The sequence below is a fragment of the Coccinella septempunctata genome, chromosome 2, assembly GCF_907165205.1.
Source record: "Coccinella septempunctata chromosome 2, icCocSept1.1, whole genome shotgun sequence".
Lineage (NCBI taxonomy): Eukaryota > Metazoa > Arthropoda > Insecta > Coleoptera > Coccinellidae > Coccinella > Coccinella septempunctata.
The window spans coordinates 54,066,535-54,083,867 of NC_058190.1; the positions used below are offsets into that span (position 1 = coordinate 54,066,535).

General features: G+C 36.7%; 1 protein-coding gene across 1 annotated transcript in view; it reads right to left on the reverse strand.

Moving 5' to 3' along the window:
- LOC123307190 overlaps positions 1 to 17,333 on the reverse strand; it is a 102,531-nt gene that overhangs the window by 72,668 nt on the left and 12,530 nt on the right. The window contains exons 2-4 of the mRNA XM_044889408.1: positions 13,522 to 13,930; positions 8,442 to 8,503; positions 97 to 156 (exon numbers count right to left, since the gene is read on the reverse strand). Coding sequence (XP_044745343.1) covers positions 97 to 156; positions 8,442 to 8,503; positions 13,522 to 13,705 — 306 coding nt within the window. The 5' untranslated portion in view covers positions 13,706 to 13,930. The remainder of the gene's footprint in view (positions 1 to 96; positions 157 to 8,441; positions 8,504 to 13,521; positions 13,931 to 17,333) is intronic.

Below are 17,333 nucleotides of genomic sequence, written 5' to 3' on the forward strand. Positions count from 1 at the left end.
TCGGAAACAAAAATACGCAAACAAAAAACAAATGAGAATGAAAATAGCAGCAACAAAGCATGCTTGAAACACTGTAACGCAGTCCATCAAACTTACAGACGGTGGACAACATGGAATATTGTTAACTGTTACACATACGTGAAGACAGGTGTAATTCTGAAAGAAATTCAGATAGAAATGAGATTAAGACATGGAACTGTGAGTTAGTCAAAAATCTAATAATGACTTGATTGGTATATCTTTCTTCTGAACTCTAAGCACGGATGAATGATTTTCATATGAAAAAAAAATGGCAGAAGATACTGCAATGAAATTCCATCAGATGAATGAGCATTAAAATTCCGGTAGACAGATTTAACGTGGCAACATTCCTCCATTTATGACAGCGACGCAATTCAGTATCTGACACAAAACTGTTATTTATTGTAATGAATATTTGTCTTACGGACGCTACCAAAAAGGAACTTGTTCTGGTGCATCACGTGAACAGTGCCTTCTATGATAAATTGAGAATGGGTTAACCAGCTCAGATACAGAATAGAGATTAAGTTCTGTCGTGGATTGTGTAATTCGAGTTTATTAAAAATAAAACAGGGCGAGCCTTTGGCTTGTATTTCACCCATCAGTGAATTCTCAATATTTTCGTTCCATATACGTGAAATATTCTGATTATTCGTTTTTCATCAGATTTTTAATTGAGAGTGTTTGATACATCGTCAAAAGTTGATATCTTAGACAATTTTTTGAAGTTTTTCAAATATGCGACCCAGTGTTAACTGGAGAATATTTATGTGCTTAGTTTTCACTATTTTACGTTCTTATACATTAGGAAACCTATGAGATTTCGAAGCAGGTGTATATTTTCTCGGAATTCTCACAGAACAAACGTAAAAATGTTCATGAATATTGAATACTGCCCCAATCTTCAGTTCCTTTACTTTTTAGCAATTTTTCGAAGATCTGCGTTAAAAAAGACATGCAGTATTGAGGTGAAAAGCATGAGATATTCTGAGATCCTACTACACCTATCACAAACTTCGAAAAAGTGGTATATACGGATTTTTATCGCCATAACTTCTCGAAATATCTCTTTATAACTTTCCCCATGGCATAAAATTGATCAGAGTCGTACATCATTGTCCGATTGTTTGGTTTCCCGCATATCCCGCCAGATTGGCGATGTTCATCGCACTCTATCCGGTGCGTTTTTCGCAGTGTTGGACTGCAGGCAAACCATATGCCCACTTTTATATAGAACAAACATACAAAGACATTTTTTACGGCTATTTAGAAATATGTTTGAACTACCTAAAGCTTCGTCTGAACAAAGAGACGCCTGCGAACATGACGCATGTGAGCTATACTTCGTTTTTATTGCCAGGAAGAGGAAGTTTACCCATTCCACCCCTTTCGTGATCTTCCAGAGATTCATCATCAAGGGAAATTCCAGGTTTTGTCTGAGTTGGGAATTTATAAATATGTTTCGATTCTGCCGTGTTCCTATTATATGTACTTTCATTCATTGATACACAGTGGGTAGCGTAATCTTGTCTGTTTCGTTTTCGAATGCCCACCCTGTAGGTCTTTTCAGGATCTCGTTTTTTCAAACCCTCAACCTTACGGGGCTATAATTCATGCCCAAACAGGATCTGAATTCATCGTTAGCGTTGTACTGTTCATAGTTCCAGTTCAGTCGCTTTCTGCACCAAGCAAGTCGATCACTTCGGTGCCAAAGAATGAAAGGTAGGACAAGCTGAGGTGAGCCCAAAACATCTTCGTCCATTGGTCTGAACAAAAAATTATTCATTCAGCTATATCGACCCGGGTCATTTCACTGACTAATTCGAGGTCGTAGATCACGAATATGCAATCAGATTTTTTCTAGGATCAGTATTTTGGAGAATAAATCACTTTTAGTGGAAAATTTCGAAAAAATTGGTCAACTTTGAGTAGCTGTAATAGCCAGAAAACAGTCACTGGACATTATGCTGATTTTTTTGGTGATAGATTGATCCTGTGGCAATAGAAAAATCCCACCATCATTCATCCACCGCAAACAGTTTAGATTTTATGATTTTCCCAGCGAAGGTCCAAAATCTCGAATTTTCCATCAGCCATAACTTGAAAAATAAATTAAAAAAAAAATATATGTTTATACATTCGTCATCTACGCCCTCGAATGAGTCGACAGTATAAATTTGGCATCGATCGGAGACAAAAATTTTTTTCAAAAAATCGAAATTTTTCCATACATATATATGGAAAAATTTGAAAAATTTTCGATCTCCCCGATTTCCACCAAAATTGAAGTATAAACTAAATCGTGGGCGTAGATTACGAATATGCAAACATAATTTCGCTGAAAGGATTAGTTTTCGAGTTATGGTCGATGGAAAAACGGAAATTTTAGACCTTCGCGGAAAAAATCATAAAATCTGAACTGTTCACTATAGATGAATGAAGGTTACATTTTTCTATTAGCAAAGGATCAATCTATCACCAAAAAAAATCAGCATATGTCCAGTGCCTTTTTTCTGGCCGATACAGCTCCTCAAATTTGACCAATTTTTCGCAAATTTTCCACTAAAATTGATTTATTTCCCAAAATACTGATCCTAAAACAAATCTAATTGCATATTCCTACTCTACGACATCGAATTAGTGAGTGAAATGACGCGGGTCGATATAGCTAAAAGAATAATTTTTTTGAGAAAAATTTTGTTGGTGGAGCGCGGGTAAAAGACGAAAATATTTCAAATCCAAAATTTTTTATTTTTCGATCTATATCGACCCGGGTCGTTTGTTTGACCAATTCGTGGTCATAGATCTCGAATATCCAATTAGATTTTTTCTAGGATCAGTACTTTTGGCAATAAATCACTTTTAGTATAAAATTTCGAAAAAATTGGTCAACTTTGAGGAACTGTAGCAGCCAGAAAAAAGGCACTGGAGATGTGCTGATTTTTTTGGTGTTGGAGCGATTCTTTGAGGATAAAAAAATCCAACTTTCATTCATATACCGCGAACAGTTTAGATTTTATGAATTTTTTCGCGAAGGTCCGAAATTTTGAATTTTCCATCGACCATAACTTGAAAAACAAATTTTTTAAAAAATATCTGTTTGCATATTCGTGTTCTTCGCCCTCCAATGAGTCGACAGTATAAATTTCGTTTCGATCGGAGACCAAAAATTTTTTTCAAAAAATCGCAATTTTTCCATGCGTATGGAAAAATGTGAAAAATTTTCGATCTCCCCGATTTTCACCAAAATTGGAGTATTAACTAAAACGAGGGCGTAGATTACGAATATGCAAACATAATTTTGCTGAAAGGTTTAGTTTTCAAGTTATGATCAATGGAAAATCCGAAATTTTGGACCTGCGCGGAAAAAATCATAAAATCTGAACTGTTCGCGGTAGGTGAACGAAGTTTAGATTTTTTCATTCGCAAAGGATTAATTTATCACCAAAAAAATCAGCATATGTCCAAAGCCTTTTTTCTGTCTGCTACAGCTCCTCAAAGTTAACCAATTGATTTATTTCCCAAAATACTGACCCCAGAAAAAATCCAATTGCATATTCGCGATCTGCGACCTCGAATTAGTCGAACAAATGACCCGGGTCGATATTGTTTGAAAAATAAAAATTTTGGATTCAGAATAATTTCGTCTGTACAAAAACAACTGACACTGTCAAAGGACAACCCAAGGAACATGATGCTAGAAGAATATCATTAGTATGGTCAGCGTTTGACCAGATAGAGGCAGCAGATTGGCAAAGACTGGCGTTCATGAGACCATGTGGCCACTCAGGGCTGCACCTCTAATGATGATGAGGAATATACAGTGTCGTCTGTGGAGAATGGACTTCAGGCGTAGCGCTCCACAAAAATCATAATAAAGAGGACTTGTCCAAACTCGATAACATCTAGTTCATCTCAAGAATTCATGTGGTTTTTGCCGGCATCCTTCGATTGCAATCCTCGGAACATCTCTGAAGACCCATAACCCGGTCCAATCTGGATCTTTTACTCCATATTCGGCATAATAAAGAACGCGTACGCAACAAACAATGGCGCTTTCTTCGCCGGCGATCCGAAAAACGAACGGTGACATTGGCCTTAGTTGGGGTCAAGAAAGAGTTTATTGTTGGACACGGACATTATTTTTAGCGGCAGCATTGTCAGTCAACATATCGCCGACAACGGCAGAATAAGAGGCTGAACCTTGGTCCACATTTTGTCGATTCCGATCTGGCGTAGAGATGAGCGGATTTTCGAGTCTCTCTCGTGAAAAATAATTGAGTACGTGACTTTTCCGGAATCTCAAGTAGTTGTCGAATTGATTACAATGAAAACACGACTCAAATACTTTCTTTTAAGTCAAATACGTACCTTCATATATCTCCAATGCTAGGAAGCATGAAAAAAGACATGGGTTAGAAGAGAATAAATAAACAATTTGTAAATAATAAGCAATAGAGTCATTCGGGGTAACTGAGCGCAGTGGGTAAGTGTGCGCAGTGCGTATATCTCGACTATGCAATGTATGAAAGAGGGGTTCATTTGGGTGAAGCAAGGGCGCAGAATCGCCATATTAGTTTTTCATAGGAGTGCGCCGTGCCACGTTTCTTTAACTTTTTATTTGCAATCAATCAAATTCACTAGTTTTCTTGTTAATTTTTAGCATCTCTGCACATGCTGCCAGGTCCGAGTTCCGAGTCCCTCGGTGTTAAACATTATTTTATTCGATCATGGGCATATTAATCTAAATATATAATAAAAAGTTTTAGGTTCTCTTAGCTGCTCAACTCTATAAGAACGTCAATTCAAATTTTGGCTTACTGGGGAAAGTGTGCGCGCATAGATTCATTATATGGGCATTAGTTCAGTGAGGAATAAATTATGACATTGTTGATTTTCTTGGTTAAGACTCGATCAATATTGTCCTATTTGTTCAGAAAAATATGAAGAGCCACCAACAGGGGAATGTATCAAGTGTTGTGTTCACCAAGAATTGTGGCACGAACAATAATGCACTGCTTGTAAAAAGGCGCTTCTGTATTGACAATAAACAGTATTTCTCTAATATTGTAACATTTTGATGACATTATTTTGTAATTTGTTTTGATTGTGTGGTTCACAAAGCACTGCGTTCACTTACCCTGTGAGGGTGCGCACACTTACCCGCAATACGGGGCATGTGAATGCACTTCGACTTACTCTATTAAATTCTTTTTTGCGGAAAGAAAACGTTTTTGTTTGTTTGCTTTTTGATGTTTTCTTATAGATTAGAAAATTCTCTATCTTATGAATATGTTTTAATTTTCCTAGCTTCAACATTTGAAACAGGGTATGGCTTGAAAGGCAAAAGTGCGCACAGTTGCCCCGAATGACTCTAATAAGCAATATATGATTCATTTTGTTTCTAGCTTCTTCGTAGCATGTTCCACATAGGTACCTATGAGGATTATTGTCGTGAAACGGTAAGTATAATAAGCTCCCTACATTTCAATCAATACCAAACAGCCATGAACGTCATTTGCGCTTGCTTTCAATCAAAGAACTCCGTCTTACGGCCGCCATGAAAACAGATTTCTATTCCTGATTGACAAACGAACGTTAATTATCATGCATGATTGATTTAAACGATTATTATGGATTTATTCATTGGTTTCGATCGGATAGCCTATAATTTAATATGTCGATATTGATTCTGTTGCTAATTCAATAAAGAAATTGTCGGAGAGCAACCAGTCTAATCTTGTCATCATGAGGAAGACTACATAGATAGTTTCTGATTTGTTGGTTTCTTCGAAAGAGTAGTTAATTTTCGACAACTATCGCAATAATTAGGTAGCTATAAAGCTTGAAAACTAAGGTACAAAATGATACTTATGTTCTTGGATTTAAATTTTTTTCATGCTTATGACGTTTGAGGTTGGAACTCATTTCAGAAATACAGGTGGGCCTTGTGGATATATTTAGATCTAGCGATCATTGCTCAATCATTAATCGAAATACATACATCCAATTAATTCGATATGACACAACCTTCAACAACCGCACCGCTCAATAAAATATCTTCACCTCCGCTGAATTTTTCAGAGTCAACCACTGACTCACATACGACCAAATGGGTGAAAAAGAAGGACAATTTTTTTCCTACGTCAAAAGAACGAGTTACTCGAAAAAAAAAACGATACGTTGATTAATTCACAAACCTTTTTAAGGCAAGAAGCTAGAATGTGATGAAATACATAATTCAGATCTGTCTCAAGGTGTTTGTGTGTGCAGTTTTCTCATATGATCAAATTGTACACCTAAATACATGGCTGAATAATTCATTACATTCAGAATCTATTAGATTTGAAATTTTGAATAATAATCGGTGTGAGAATGAGGAAATAATTAGACCCTATTTGGTCGTATGTCGACGCCTCGAAATGAAAATCAATAGCTTGTTATTCAATCGAATATCACACCTCTATTGAAACGACAAGCATTGTTCGAAATTTCTTCCAGGCGTTCTCTGTCTGTGATATTAGCCGAATCAATGAGCCGTTCATTGATGGAGTCCTAATGTGAAAATAATTTATATGGGTATCAATTATTTTGACGTGCTTGAATTAGTCTTAATCGCGCATTCTCTAACCTGCGCAATCTTGATTGATATGCTTAACGAACATGAGATATACTGGGCTGCTTCTACAGGAGGTGAAGAAGCTATGAAATTATCAGAATCGTATATGTAATCTGTTTTAAGTTCAATCATGGATTTTCATCAAGTATCGGTTTTATATGTATACAGTTCATGTAATAGCCAAACTTCTAGTTTTAAGAGAGTGAAGTCTCATTTTGAAAATCTGACAACATTTGAAGAAATGTATTTCATTTGGTCTTGAATTTTTCAGAATCCACGTCTTGAAACTTGAGGGATGATAGGGAGGAACGAAGAAGGACCGTATCTCTCTCTTGTGTCAAAATTGACGGACCTAATGAAGGCACTTTTGCTCTCTCTTTTCAGGAAAAATATATATGGCGGGAAATGGTTAGCTTTAGCTCGCAATACAATAAGAAATGTTCGAACGTAGCTTGTCTATTTATAGGCATTTGCCTATGTCGTTGACATCGGTAAAACGTTTAACGATCTTGGATCTAATAATATTGTTTGCTAGGATCCGATGTTTATTTTGTCAGGGTTGCTGTATCATTATTTGCGGGAAGGCAAAAAGTTTACAGATTATTATTGTTAAGAGATCAGTTGAATCGCTAAAACAATAATAATTTGAATATTGAACTTGAAACAGCTTATACGATTTTCAAAAAAAGTGTTTTTAAACCACGAAACACGTGTTTCGCTGTCACGATAGCATCTTCAGGTGAATGGAGGGTGAGTTTACCTTCATCCATACCATAACCATCATTGGGCACTGTCAATGCTAATGCATTAATTTCGATTTTATTTAATTCGTAATTGAACTGTTTGTATGTGTGTTATTTGAAACGTATAATTTACCGCAAACATTTAAATATGACTCTGCTGTGTAATCAACGCAGCTCTCCTCTATATTCATGAAGATATTAGTTCCACATTGAAGTGTCCGTGAATCTAGTGCTCTAGGTATACGCGGCTTCTTTGAAGTAGCGTCTGATCTTATCAACAAGGATAAATGACGGAATATCAAATCTTCAGAACGAAATTTTCAGATTTGCCATATTTGTTTGTTCTCGCCAAATGGATGGGTTGACAAATATTGATAGGTCTTCGAGACAGTTGAGTAACAGTCGAGAGAAAGTTCATGAAATGACATTCTCAGTCTCAATTTAGCCAAAGCACTTATTCCATAATGCAAACAAATGTTGTTATGACGGACTGAAAATGAAATTCTCCAATGAATTTTGAAATTTTGAAGCGAAATTTCAGGATCAGATAGTACACGGAAAGACCTTCAACATGAGGTATCGCACCACCCCTCATCCCTATTCAAAATCAAGGGGTTGTGCTCACGCCCGTTAGGGGTTGCAGTAACGGGAACATAAAAGTGGAAATTGAAGAGTCCGAGCGATTTTCTACGTTTTCATTTAAGAGCCAAAAAAAAGAGCTGTTGTGTGGAAATTGGAAAATCATAACAGCTGTGAGAGAGCTGAAATAAACGAATTGATAAGCTCGTTTCCACCTCTACATAACGATGTATTTATGCCGTCGGCTGTGTTGGCGACACTGCTCCATCCCACGATCTAGATAAGCATGATATATCGCCAGTAATTAGCACAAACAATTATTTAATTTTCCGAATAACTTGGGTACGCTCAACTCTCTCATAAAGGCATTTTAATAAATAACAAGAAACACACACACACGCTGATAAATGCTGCTTACGCATATATGGACTCAAAACGTGGTAGAATGAGTTATTCGGCGACACTGATGTACGACTTACCTTTTTTAGATGTTTGTTGACCCATTTCGTGAACGTTTTCTTCTGCACAGCGTCTCTTTCATCTGAAAAACGAAAAATTAATCAAGTTGCGAAATGGAACAAGATAAAGAGGCTGTTCATGTGAGGAATGGCATGAATGTTTCGGTATTGAGTCATGTGGATTGCGCGACACAAAAATAAAATGCGATCCGACCAATCGTATATACGGGGTGTATTTGAAGGTGAGGCTTTTTTTCAAAAGAAGGTAGAACTGGCCAAAATGAAGAGTTTTACCAAAAATCACCTATACAAAACTTTCAAAATGACAAAGTAGAAAAAAAAATTGAAAATGATTACTGAAATAGATCCTTATACGACCCTAGACTGTTTGTTAGCTGAATTATAGCAAAGCAGTGGGAAAAAACTTTTCTCCTGATTCGACCATATGATTTCGTTTAGGATATTGGTTCGATATTTACGTGGTAATGAAAATGGAAACTCAGGATTGCCGAATTGTTCTCATTATTTTTCAGTAACTTACACGATTTTATGAAATGGCTCATTTCGATACCAACTGACTTAGGACACAAGTGTAAAAAAATAGAATAATACTTCGAAATCTCAACAATAAAATTCGTCTGAATAATTATTCACGAATTTTTTCACAATGGGCATCAGAATCTTCTTGTTCGAACATTCCAACAATCGTCGTTAAAATGGGATGAAATGGGGAAACATCATAGCACTTCTTCAACATAACTAACATAAGCACTTTCAAGAAACTGGCTCGGTTTTCTACATTTCTTTTTCACCCTAAATTGCACGATGCAACAATTATGATTCTCTCCAAAAGTGACCTGATGCATCTAATCCGATGAACTTGGTACTGAACCATTCATTGTCCGGCCATATGTTTATGTCTTGTTTCGTTTTTGTGATGTAGGAGTACCTTGACAGTACGTACTTGAAATTCAATGAAATTTTGTCGAACTTCTAGGGGTTGTATCTCAGCCATCTTGCATATTTTATATAGGCAATTTTTGGTTGAACGACTTTTTTTGATGGGTTCTGCCTCACCTTCGAAAACACCCTATAATTCGGGAGTTTGTTAATAATATTAAAATGCACTCGCAAAAAGCATATAAGAGATTATCGCTTCTGATGCTCAAATTATGATCTGATGGGTATTTTTCAATAATACTGCGAAAAAAAAAGGAATTGCGCTATTTATTGAGTTGTACGGTGGACATTTGGAGGTTCTGCATCAGTGGCGACTCGTTAGGCCACCAGGGTTAGCCGATCCAAGAAATAGGCAATTTCTTATTTGCAATACCTTGCTTAATCACCTGTAGATAGCGACATGTTACGAATACCGATAAGTTTCATCTTAACTGATTTTTGGTGGCTTTTACCTCAAAAAAGGTTCTGATTTTTGACGTTTACGAAAAGTAAATGCTAAAGAAAGTGTAGAGAAAAAAGGTTAAAATTGTCGAAAGAAATGCCCACGGTGCTCGGTTTCGTTTTCATGAAATTCCTCGATGATGACAGAAACACTTCCTATCCTGTCATCGTTGTACGATTATCCGTCATCTAGTAAGCGATGATCGGTGACAGAACACATACATGCACGATGTAGAACATCCTCAGAGTGCACTCTACCGTTTAGCCGAGACACATATTTAATAACCGGACCCATTCATTCGATCTTCTAATAATTGACATCTACTGGTTAAGTGGATAATTGACGAATGAACTATGGTCGGTGGTTGCTGTGGGACGAAAGAGCGACTTGTAGATTTTATCAGCGTATCAATACGTCTTTGAGGATTTTCCAGTTGGCGTAGACGAAGTATGTGCTTTCAAAGCTCACCAAACTATGCAATAGAATATTTCAGTTGGTATTAGCGTTTGACGTTTAGAATTTTTCTTATGTATACTTCATTCACTTTTATTTTAGCAGTCGGTTGGACAGGGAAATTTGACACATTTCACTCTGTATAGTACGAAAATGTGGGGTTATGACGCTTGTCAAACATTTTTGGGTTTTAAATCAACGCTATGTTGCCCGTTCTACGTGAAAGTTTTTGTTATTACGTATTTTATCACAATGTCGAATCTCTTCGGAAAATATGTGACAAACATAATTGAAGTTTATACAAACTGATTGAAGGCATACCAAATCCAGTTATTTGCATGGAAAATACAAGAGATCAGTATAATATCATAATATGCACTAGCTTGAAGAGATTTAATGTTTGTTATCTTCTTTGGCTAAAGTTTGAATACGTTACATCAGTTGTAGATTTCAAAAATATTAACCCGAAGATGAAATGCATATGATGCAGAGGTTGGGAATGGGTATCTCCCGAAGGAATTAACAGATAATTACAAGAATGTTAAATTCTTCAACAAAAATCATCTTGCATCAACGTAAGTAAAAGGAATTAAAGGAAGTTTCAAGTTAAGATGAACTTCACCTTTGAACAAAAATTTCACATGAATAAACAATCAACAGAACAACTGGCGCGTATTTGTCGCTGTTCATCATCGATATAATAATAATAATTAGGTATTTATTGGTACCTTAAGACATTTACAATGTATAGGACAAGTCAAATGAAAAATAGAAAAATCAATTTTCGGAAACTTATTCTACGATGACATTAATCGAAAATCCTGTAGTAAACTTTTCGCATTAATTCACTCAAACATAAAATTCTCAAATGCCACCACTTTTTTGGGTCTCCCAATAGAAGGAAATTCTTTGTCATCCTCTTCATTCACAATCTTTCTGATTGTGGATCATTAGTTTAGATTCAGATGAAACATTATATAAATTCTCTTACATTGAATATGTTCGCTACCGTCTGACGTATTGTGGATTTTGGAATATCAGGGTATAACTATTTGAATGAGCGAACCTGAATTCTAAATAGCACTTCCGGAAACCCTGTCTCTTTCTCTTTTTTCCAATCACTTTCGGCATTTTCGTAATAAAAATTGATATTAGTTGTGGCAACGGCGTTATGACATTACCGACATTTCATGAGTGCCAAGTGCCAACCTAACTTCGTTCTAGTTACAAAAACTTGAGAAAATTATTTCATGGCCAACCGACTGCTAAAATGAATTTGAATGAAGTATATGTATAAATGTCTTAGATCAGCCACCTACTGTTTGTCTAGGTGGTGTTAAAACTTCAAGTGTTTATCCAAAGAAGATATACGTGGTCTTAATCGAGGTCTTAACGCTTCAAATCCCAACTGTCTTCAAGACGAAAGATCTGAAGAAAAAAACATTTTGTAATATCTAGAGAATAAATGGCAATTCTGACATCTCGCATGAAATATCAAGGAACAAAAGTTGGCCTGTGTGTGCATCACTGGACCTATGAGAACATACCCAACAAGGGCACTTGAGGTCATTACAGATCTCACCCTTCTACATCTATTGATGTAGGCCACGAGGACATTCCCAGAATATCTAGAGGACGTACAGGCAATGAGAGAATTAAAAATCAGACAGCCTGGTCCTCTCTAACCAAGTGCCATCTTTTCTTCGAGCTGACATGATGGATGAAAAAAAATTAACCTCTTTAAACGGATCGTGACGTCGAAACTAGAACACTCATCGATCGATAATGATTTAAAACGATATCACGCACTCTAATAGCCTCGCTAATCATATCATTCTTGTGTGATACCTTCTGCCATTCTAATTCAGCGTGTTCAATTACCTCACGTCTCTTCAGCCTGCATTTTTCCCACAGTATCGGCATTTACCGGCCCTAAGGTGACGATTCTTCTGGCAAGTTGATCCAGATTCAACGGACGTCTCGTATTTCATTCAGAACAATTACAGTTGAAAGTTGTGAGGTACGTGGGTGATGGAAGAAACTTGATGAAATGTATACTCACGCCATAGTTCAGAATGGAGTAGATACGGAAAAATTTGCCAAAACAAGCACGACTTGATGACCGAATACATTTATAAAAAAAGTAGTCGTTGGAATACCGAACAGATCAAATTTTTTCCGTAATTTTGACATCTGAAGAACTCTCGAAGGGCACATAATTCTATGTGAGCATTTGACGTTAATACAACCATGAATATTCATATATCTCTTCAGTAAATATTTATCTAACAAGACCGAGCAAGATAAGGACGGTCTGTGTAAATTGTCGAAAAGAAGAACATGAATTTCTTGCCGAGATATGAGGACCTTCAAACTTTGAGATACCCAACCCTCAAGGTCGATAACCTTTTTTTTTGAGCGATCGGAATCGAATACAAACGGATTTTCCTCGAGTGTCTCGAAACATTGAAATAGACGGAATTCATTCCTTACGTATTATTTTATTTGAGGCAATAAAACGTTATTTATCGACCGTTTGAGTATTAACTGAGCGTAGAAGTCTTCCTGTTCCATGGACTGAAAGGGAGGGACATGTTTGTAACATGTGTTGAAGATTCTAGGAGATATTTTGATCACATAGGATCCGGAACCTTCTCCGAAGATGGGAAATATTCTTCTCAGGTGTTTGACTATATTCGATTGAAATTTGAAGATATATCTTCAACTCTACAGGGTGAGACTCGTACAATTATTTTAACAGTTTTCCGATTCGGCCCTGATTAAAAGATATAGCCATTTTAAGTGTCACTTCTGGATGAACAAAATTACCTGGGCATAATGAGAAAACTGGAAAACGTAGGTGATATCCGGTGTTCGAAAAAGATTCGTCTAATAAACGAAAAACTATATTCAGAAATTCATTTCATTCAATAAAACCGGTTGTGATATAAAACTAAAAATAATTTTTTTTTTATGGTTTTTCAACAGCCTGTATCTTTTAAACCGAGCCGATTCGGGAAAAATGGTAAAGGAAAAAAGTGTTTCTATCGACCCCTAGAATCTACTGTTAAAATATTTGTACGAATCAAAGACTAACCCTGTATACCTCGTCCGAGTATCGACAAAATATCTTGCAAAATAATCGGTGAGCTGAAAGCCGGTTAAGCAACAACAAACCAATCGTTAATCCATCGTTACAATCCACTCGGAACGCCATGCCTAAAAATTAAAAACCCTCCACCATACCTGAAGTACTCTCTATAAAGCAATCCCATATAGTACCTTTGAACTTGGTCAAGTTCTCCTCATAACCATGGGGTTTATTGCTGTCGGAAGGGCCTGTCCTCCTGTATTTCTCCTGAGGACCCTCGTACATCGCCTCCCTGGGATCGAACCCCAATCTGTCCTTGTAGTAGGCCTGCGTCGACATTTTTTCCCAACTTTGGCACTTCACATAAATGACACTTGCGGTTTTTCGTATCTCGCCTGGTTCACAGTCCGTTTGTTGCACTCGAGTCGATTATTCCGTTTCAGCGGCAGATTAGTAAGACAGTTTCTTATCGGATTTTTTTTTCGAGATATCGCCAGGTATCTCGAGTGATTTTTTTCGGTTAGTTTTTCGTATTTTTCGTTCCTTGTTCGTTTCGTACGCCTTCTGGAAAGTTATGCTTTTCTTATAAAGAAATTGGACGCTAGGAAATGCGAGGAAAATCAGCTGTTCCTATTCTATCATTTATGATTCGAACTAAGCGAAAAAACGAGCGAAACTTTCATTATTCCGAATCAAAATTGAAATGAAACAAAAATACATTTAGATCGAAGAGTGTCAGTCAAATTCCCATCCGACAAGAAAAAACTGAACAGGTTTCAAAGACCGATGTAGTTCCATCAAATGTATATCATTACGAAACATCTCAACTTTCGATTTCCACCAAAAAAACGAAATAATTTGCATTTAAATCGTTCCCAAGGAAGTCCAACGTAACTATGTAAATATCGTTCATTATTTCATCTATCTGGTAGAGTTTTATTGGAATGCACAGTATGCAATCGATGTTCACAAAGAAGCCTTTCAAGTTATTGCATCAAATGCAGTATTTCCTCTTAATAACATTATTTTCGAAGAACTGAATCAGGTCATCCTTGATAAGGATTAAATTGATTCAAGAATTCACCCACTTTGGAAGAACTGATAATCCAAGAAATGTTATTTCTTCAAACGAGGAAATGTGGGGCCATTAAATATCGTACCTATTCATGAAGATCGAAATTTCACCATAATCATCTCATTAGATCTGGTGCAAGGGTATATTGGAATGGTTCTTCCATTAACATGATTACACTCTCATCGATTTTTAATTTCAGATTTCTAGTCGGAAGTTCTGGCCAGGCCCTACTGATTTTCTATACAGATAACGTATGAACTCTTATGAAAGCTTAGAACTTCAGAACCGAGTACTGTAACTCGAAAAAAAATTTCTAGCTTCTGAAATCATTAATGAATATTCCATATAACCTAACCCTGTATCTGATATATTATTCAAATTATTGTACAGTTAGTCATTATCTACGAGTGCTTTGTCTTTTGCAAGACTTTAAATTTAGCCTGAAACTGGGTCGATATTTGCATAGTAACACCTTGTATAAGGCGATTGACTAGGAAAAGGCGAATTTGACAACCACCTATGTAAGAAATGGGCGTAGTCTTGGGTAATTCTTTGCCACATATTCAATCCTAACATCACAAAATACGAATGCATGGTGGAAGAAAGCATTCATTCATTTACCAAACCATTCCCTGTAAAATAACCAGAGAGAACTTTTTTTTTATGAAACCCGTAGGAATTCTGTCTAGATACGGAACATAATACCTCTGACCTACAAGGACATCGTAGAATCTGGTTATGCAAAATAAGAATTGGACCTAACTGACCAAGGTTAAACGAACAGTTTGGAAGAGAATATTTGGGGGATACACTTGTGTATCTCGAAAATAATTGGATGTATCAACCTACCTCTACGTCTACTTCGAAGGAAGATATCAAGGTTGAACACGAATCTTGTTGTCAGTGTAGGCAGGAATGACTAAAGTCTTCTGAACTTCGAAATTTGATGGCTAAAATCATGATAAAATGTTCTTTCGAAAAGATACCCCATTCTTTCGGACAGTTAATGAGGTGATAATGAAAAAACGCATCATGTATAGACGGTCGACCCTATTGAAATTTTAACAGACGAACACAGATTAAACGGGTACTTAAATGGTCCCATATGTCTGGATGAAAGTAACCGTTTGTTCCGCGAAAGGAATTCACTTCATTGCAGTGATCCGTCACTAAATTGATTCAGTGGAAACGGTGACGTCAACCAATAAATTTAGGTGCATTACTGCGGTTTCCTATGCTGAAAGCTATGAACACGTATGATTGGAATGATATCATGAGAGGATATCACAGAATTATCGTCAGGATTGATCATTAGTGTTCCAGTTGAAGAAAGAGTTGTGTTATTAGTGCAAAATGTCTGTTTTGAACTACATAATATGCATATTTATTCTTGTCGGTGGTATAAAACCGAGTATAAAACGCTATGTCGAAATCAATAATTATGTAATACTCCTACACTGTGTGGTGCAGGTTATCAAAAGGCAACCACACTTCGCAGTTGTTTTCGGTTACAACATCCACCTGAAAATTTGAAGAAAACTCTAGTTGTCTTCAATTCTAGGAAATATTATACCTTTAGAGAAGTGCTTCAACCGAACCATATTGAAATGGTGAAGAAACCTGAAGGGGAATTAAATTTTAGATCATATTTAATGAATCAGAGAATAATGGATTACAATTATTCAAAATCTGTGTTTCCCATTTGAGTGGGGTGAATATGAACTTCTGCAGGGTGTAGATACTGTTGAGGAGTTTTTGCTCATTGTTGTTTCATATTTTCTAATGAAAAAACTTAAGAATTGATCACGAAAAAAGTAGGACATCTCCTAAAACTTTACGAATTGCTCTCCCAAAACCAAACGATGAACGACCCATAAGATCAGGTAGAAAATCGAGGAGTGAAATAAAAAAACATATTCCTAAGACTGTCGATGACAGACTGTTAAAATTGGAAGGTTTTAGCCACAATGTGACTTTTTAATAACACTTGTCTCTGCTTGAGTCTAACTCAATAAGTAGCAGGGTTTTGTATAAAACGTTTTTTTAGTTGTTTCAAGCGAATTTGCTTGATGATTTATGTGCAATCACGAGCCTTGTTTAGGTTTGAAAAACTACTCATTTCAATTTTGATCTGGACTAGTGAAGGTCTGTGAATTTTTTAGGAAGAATTTAAAGATGGTAAAGTTCATGAAACACCAGGGCGAATTCTGATTTTTTGGATATGAAGGATTCGATGGACCAATTTCTGGAATCAGATGAGCACAAGGAAATGAATGAAAAGGTTACTAAAACATCGAGAAAAGATGAAGCAGTAGCAATCACACAACGCCACGATCTAAAGCAGCGATTCCACGAATCCTTCAAATCCAAAGTTGGAAACGAAAAAAAACCGTCTCCTTCGGCAAAAATACCTGTCGGGTTTAATTCTAAGAGCACATTAAAGAGACGATAGACGACACATCACAACCGAACATAGCGCGAACTGAGCCTCTCTCTATCGGGCAATAACAATTCGATCCTTACTCGCTCTAATCAAATCAAGTAATCCTCGGATAATCTAACGTAGTCGGGTATGGCACGTAAACAACAAAAACTGCGACGGCAGCGCAAGCGACAACCGTTGGACAACTGACAATCGGCGCCAAAGAAGAATAAGAATGGGTTGAACATGCGTCGCCGGACTCAACGAGGAGTAGTAGTAGATAGAGGCTTTCTTGACTACTTTTGGTATGCGGAGAACGGGTATGTTGACGCGTTTTGCATGCGTAGGAGTCAATACACCGGTGCCGATGGCGACTTTCAATTTTTATCATCGATATCGTGTGATAACGGTTGTGGCGATGCCATCGATTATGTTCGCTGATACGGGAGATGGCACGCTCTAGAGATGCA